At 43.3% G+C, this 6,310-nt stretch overlaps 1 protein-coding gene across 2 annotated transcripts in view; it reads right to left on the bottom strand.

The window, feature by feature from the left end:
• DNAH9 (dynein, axonemal, heavy chain 9) overlaps positions 1-6,310 on the bottom strand; it is a 286,597-nt gene that overhangs the window by 132,679 nt on the left and 147,608 nt on the right. For both annotated transcript variants that reach the window (XM_010843000.1, XM_010842999.1), the window contains one exon: positions 214-379. In XM_010843000.1, the coding sequence (XP_010841302.1) occupies positions 214-379 (166 nt within the window). The remainder of the gene's footprint in view (positions 1-213; positions 380-6,310) is intronic.

The following is a 6,310-nucleotide window of genomic DNA, read 5'->3' on the forward strand; positions in this document are numbered from 1 at the left end:
GGGTTAATCATGTTTTGGAAGCTTGAAGAAGGTAACTTTAGAGATAAGTGGTAAAGAAAGAATAGGCATTTTCCCTTAAATAAGAGCTCAGTAGCTTCTCTGACCAGCGCCTTCTCTGGTGCCAGAGCTGAGCTCAGATCTGCAGCTCCAGCAGGACGAACCGGCCTTGGACCTGTCCCCTGCCCGGCCGAGTCCCTCCGTGTGCTCGCTTACCAGTGGCCATAGTCCAGGTGCTGCCTGAGGACCGTGTGAGGCTGCACAGTCCCGTAGGCGTCCACCTCGGGCATGTTCATGTCGTCAATGAAATAGACGAGCTTCTTGTTGCCTGGGGGACCGTAGTTTCTGCCGGCTTTCTTTTCCAGAGGCTTCTCCAGGACAGCTGAGGAGAGAGCCAGTTAGTGAGGGAAGGAGGGTCAAAGCTCAGAGGCCAGTTCTAAGACAGTCCAGTGTCAAGGATGAGCCACAGTGCAGTGTGCACGCGAGAGCTGCGTCCAGGGGCAGGCAGCTCCACGGGACCAGAGGGGAGGCGGGTGATGACCAGCCAGGGGTGGCGACAGCAGCGCCCAGGCCTTGGCCATCTGACTGTGCACGTGTTAGGTTTGCACAGACATTTATGGTCTCACCGAAGCCTTAAAACAGTGCAGTAAGATTAGAACCATCACCCCTTTCACAGATGACAGAACTGAGACTCAGAAGAATGAATTAACTTGTCTAAGGTAGTGCCAGGGTACAGATCCAAATCAGTTAAACTTCAAAACCCATGTTCCTTCTACCATACTTGAGGTCCACGGCTTTCTTTGCAGGCTAAAAACAGAAGTCCCAAGGCCTAGTACTCTACCCTCAAGGAAATCTGCAAACAACCAGATCCTAAGTGGACTTCCCAAGTGGCACCTGTGTGGCCTCCCGTGGAAGAGGGCATGCAGTTCACTCCAGTATTCTTGCCTGGGAAACCCCATGGACAGAGGAGCCTGGGGGGCTATAGTCCATGGGGTCACAAAGAGTTGGACATGACTGAAGTGACTTAGCACACACGCGTGCACACACACACATACACACACCTTCTCTACCTAGGACAGAGGAGGAGAGGAAGGATGTGGTTCCCCTTCCACCCCTGGACTGTAAAAGAGGAAATCCTGGATATTTTGTCAACAGTGTTCTCAGAGTGTTCCCCTCCTGGGGTTTTCCCTGAGGGAGAGAAGAAACAACAGCCCCAGGGAATTTCCCAGAAGCCCCCAGTGTCATGGATGCCCTGCCCCCTGCCTTGGGGTAGCAGAGCATCTCAGTGCTTTTCTAGAAACTAAGTACAGACTCTGTCCTGGAGCTGCATCTTCAATTATCCAGCCAGAGGGAAGGAATCAAAGAGTACATTTTCCCAGCCTGATAGAACTTGTTCAGAGCAAATCTAAGAACAGGCTATATATGTATTTTTTTTTTTCAATAAACCAATTAGATATTTATGTACTGCAAGAACCAATACTATTACAGCTAGAGGCTCTAAGAACCATCTCATCCCTTTTCTCGAAAAACAAGTTTGTAAACAAGGAGGAAGTGTCAACAGACATATGAAGGTGACAGATAGAAAGATATGTTCCTTTAAAAAAGCTTGAATATTCTAATTTTCTGGTCCTGAGTTAAATTAAGTGTTCCAAATAGGAATTAAATTTAAATTTAATTAGCATGCAATTAACATATACTATCGACCAATTAATCACCCAACACCTTCCTACTCCCCTTAAGACATAACAACTATATACGAGATCTGTCAAAATGAAATATAATTAATGGGCTGCCAAGGACACGCTTTTGTGAACAGTCCTTCTAATAGGAAATTCTCTCCTTAGGAAGACTTGTTTCTCCTCCTCCTGAAGCAATGATATTCAAATCAACTCCTGGAATTAAGCAGACCCTGTAATTTGGGTTGATTACGCTTTTTATGCTACTTGAGGATGGTTGAGGAGAAAAGCATGTCAGTTAGGAAGAAGTGGGCTTGGAATACATCAGATTATCTCAAAATGATGATTAAGAAAAGAGAGGCCTCCCCAGAAAAGGCACACACACTGGATCCCTTCTTGGCTGACCTCTGCTCCAAGTCTTATCTAGAATGAAACAGTAGTGAGTTCTGCTTCCAGGAAGAACTGGAAGAACAGAAGTGGGTTTACATAAGACATCTGCTCCTTGGAAGGAAAGCTATGACAAACCTAGACAGAGCATTCAAAAGCAGAAACATCACTTTGCTTACAAAGGTCAGAATAGTCGAAGCTATGGTTTTTCCAGTATTGTATGGATGAGAGAGTTGGACCATAAAGAAGGCTGAGTGCCAAAGAATTGATGCTTTTGAACTGTGATGCTGGACAAGACTCTTGAAAGTCCTTAGGACTGCAAGGAGATCAAACAAGTCAATCCTAAAGGAAATCAATCCTGAATATTCATTGGAAGGACTGATGCTGAAGCTGAAGTTCAATCCTTTGGCCACCTGATGGAAAGAGCTGACTCATGGAAAAGACCATGATGCTGGGAAAGATTGAAAGCAGGAGGAGAAGGGGGTGACAGAGGATGAGATGGTTGGATGGTATCAGTGACTCAATGGACATGAGTTGGAGCAAGCTCCAGGAGATGGTGAAGGACAGGGAAGCCTGGCCTGCTATAGTCCATGGGGTCGCAAAGAGTCAGACACAACTGAGTGGCTGAACAACAACACTGCTACCATCCTTGTCCACTCATTCTCACACCTGGTGTCCATGACATCCTCCCAAATGATCTTCCTGCTTTTGCCCTTAGATTCCTACGCTGTTCTCAAGACAGCAGGCAGAGGTATCCTTGTAAGATGTAAATCACACTGTGCCAGTCCCATGCTTAAACCCCCCAGTGGCGTCCCATCTCACTTGGAGCAAAAGCCTGTCTGGTTACGTGGGCAAACCTCCCATGTTGGTTTTTCTCTCCCACTGCTCCTGCCTTCACTCCCTCTGCTCCAACCATCCTGTTTCTGGCTCACTAGTCACCCATGGCCATGGTGTCTTTGCTCTGGCTGCTTCCTTTGTCTGCAATCTTTTCTCCTAAATGCCAGAAGTTCGCTCCCTCACTTACATCAGGCATTTACTTACTCAAATGCCATCTTTTTAGGAAGCCCTTCCCTAGCACTTGAGCACAAATTAAAGCACCCCCCCCCCACCCCCGGCAACCTCCTATTTCTGGCCCTGACTTCGTTTTCCTCCATTAACACTTATTACCACTTAATATCCTGTATATCTTACTTATTCATCTTGTTTATTATCTCAGTGCCTCCACATTATAAACTCTAAAAGGCCAGGAATCTTTCTCTTTTTTCCTCATTGTCATGACCCCAGCACCTAGGATATTATTTATCACGAAGGAAGGTATTCAAAAACTGATTAAAGAATGAATGAATACATGGCTTAATATGATGGCAAACTCCATGAATAAGTAAAGAAAGGTTTATCATATCCTCTTTGTAACTAAAGAATCAGAGGCTGACACAGGCTAAATGCGATGCTGGAATTAGAACCCAGGGCTCTTGATACTGATCCCGATGCTTCTTTCACATGGCTGGGGAAGAGAGACCTTGTGAGCCCTTCTCACTCATCCCAGGATTCCTCCAGGCTCTGAGCACCAGAGCCCTGCAGTCATTCATTTGCTGGGCATCACTAGGGACCTGGGTCTGTATGGAGGAAGTGACATGCACCATATCACTGAGCCTTCAGAGCAGCCCTAGCATGTATTATTATCACCTTTAAAAACATCTCACATAAAAAAAAAAAAAAATCTCTCAACAAAAGAGAAAACTGAGCTTTAGGGAAATAAAGGGACTTTATTCAAGGTCATCCAGCTACTGAGGACAAAGTCAGGATTCTAACCCAGCTCTGCTTGACTATGGAAACTTATGTACCCACCATAGCACACTGCTTCTGAAACGTTACTACGACCTGGCTCCTGTCCTTCAAAAACCCCTGGTTTAGTTAACACGCTGCCTGACCAAGTTTTTTGACAGAGATGGTTAATAATTAATCATGTCTTCACTTTGCATTGGCCTGATTTGTGTTTCTGTGTTTGAACTCTTTTTCCTTAGTATTATCCAAATTTTCACATGTTAAGACATTTTAGTTATATTGTAAGGGCTCTTCATTTTTTCTTTCAAAAAATAACATGTTTTGCATGATTATAAAACAATACATACTCATTATATAAAGATTGGAAAGCATAGAGAATCATAATGATGAAAATGAAAATTGCCCATAATTCTATCACCTAGCAGTAAGCATAACTTTCAATATTTTGTTCTATTTCACTCTAGTGTATTTCCTCTGTTAGGTTTTTTCCCTTTACAAAATAAGAATTATACTGTATATTCTGCCTGTGTATGTTGTTTTTCATTTCATATATTATAAACCTTTTTATATGATAATACCTAGCCTACTAGAACATGATTTTTAATTGCTGCATTGCATTCCATAATTTGGAGGTGCTAAAATTTATGGGATGATTTCCCTATAGTCTTAAACGTGTTGTTTTCAATTTCTTTATGTTTTGAATCCCCATTTGAAGTAGAGCATCTTGTCTACTAGAAGGTAAGTCTTTGATGATTTAATTCTGTGTCATCTCCTTTTGGACTTCCCTGGTGGCTCAGCTGGTAAAGAATTCACTTGCAATGTGGGAGACCCTGGTTTGATTCCTGGGTCAGGAAGATCCCCTGGAGAAAGGCTAGGCTACCCATTTAAGTAGCCCATCCATTCTTGCACTTCCCTGGTGGCTCAGATGTTAAAGAATCTGCCTGCAATGCAAGAGAACTGGGTTCGACCCCTGGGTTGGGAAGATCCCCTGGAGAAGGGCACGGCAACCCACTCCAGTATTCTTGCTTGGAGAATCCCCATGGACAGAGGAGCCTGGCAGGCTACAGTCCATGGGATTGCAAAGAGTTGGACACAACTGAGACACTAAGGATAGCACAGCATCTCCTTTTTGGAAGATATTCAGGCAAGTGCTGAAAGCTATCTATCTGATAATGTAGCGCTCCTTTGAGGTTGAGAGCTTGATCAGATCTTTCAAGGTCTTGTCCAGATTTAACTTTTAATGAACAGGTGATGGATTTGTTTTACACAAAGACTCAGACACCCGAGCTCCCATCTAATTAGTGTAATTACACACTCAAATATTTGTTGAGCTAATACTTCAAGTCGCAGTTGGATGTCAGAATTTGGGACTGTGATGAGCATTGCTTTGGCTCACTCTCACTGCACTGCAAATATAACCCCATCAATGCCATGACCCAGTTCTTTACTCCTCTTTTTCCCTTTCTCAACTGTCCTGGTGATGGGTCATTGCAAATTCCTTTAGTTCTTAAAAATCACTTGTATTTCCAAAATGAATGAGAAAAGACTTAAGCTATTTCAATAGACATAAAACAGGCCAATTGAAAAAGATTAAAAGAGATTCCAAACTATATAGTAGAAGAAACTTATTTGAGCCACTAATCATGGGTGATATAGTTACTGTAATGAAATAAGAATGGCCACATTGTCCTTTATGAACTGGCTTTTTGAAAGCTTAGAACTCAATCTGTGTTTAATTACAGTAGCCATGCCATCCCAGATCACTGATACAAACCCATCTCTACTTTTGTAGGAAAACAAATTTTAGGCACTCAATTCTAAAAGGCATGTATCCTGGAAACTTATAAAAGGTGTATCGGGCTGCAAAATGGGCATGGTCTTCAGCCTAGGTTTTTACAGCAGGTATTTTTTAAACATTTAAATTATCTTTGATCATCCTAACCTTCAACAACATCCAAGAGTGGATCATTAGATGATAACTCAGTGAAGGGAAAGGAAGTAGTGGGCCTGGGTCTGTGGTGTTCAGAGCAGCTGGAGGGACACAGATCCACCTCCTTAGCCAAGATGCCAGGGTTATTAACCTGCGATTGGTGCAGCTGCTGGCAAGTGGTCAGGTTAAGTCTGAGAGTTTCACTGAACAAGTGAAGCGCCTCTTTTACTTACTGTCAAAGGCAGAGACACCCATGTGCTCCAGATATTAGACAAGTGGAAGCAAAGTTGGCATTCTCTTATGGAAATGTAGACGCACGACTTAATCAAAGTGGATGGACACAGTAGCTCAATGAAATAAGACAGCTTGGCTATTAAATCACTATGCAACTTTGAGGGAAGTCACTTATGACCTCTAAGCCTCATTTTCTCATTCTGTAAAAAGAGAGACTGTCATCAGATCTGTGATGGACATCATTTCCGTCTTCCTTCTCCTTAGTTGTGTTCCAGCTAGCCTGGCCATGTGACACAATTTT

Source organism: Bison bison, unplaced genomic scaffold, assembly GCF_000754665.1.
Source record: "Bison bison bison isolate TAMUID 2011002044 unplaced genomic scaffold, Bison_UMD1.0 scf7180017864180, whole genome shotgun sequence".
Classification (NCBI taxonomy): domain Eukaryota; kingdom Metazoa; phylum Chordata; class Mammalia; order Artiodactyla; family Bovidae; genus Bison; species Bison bison.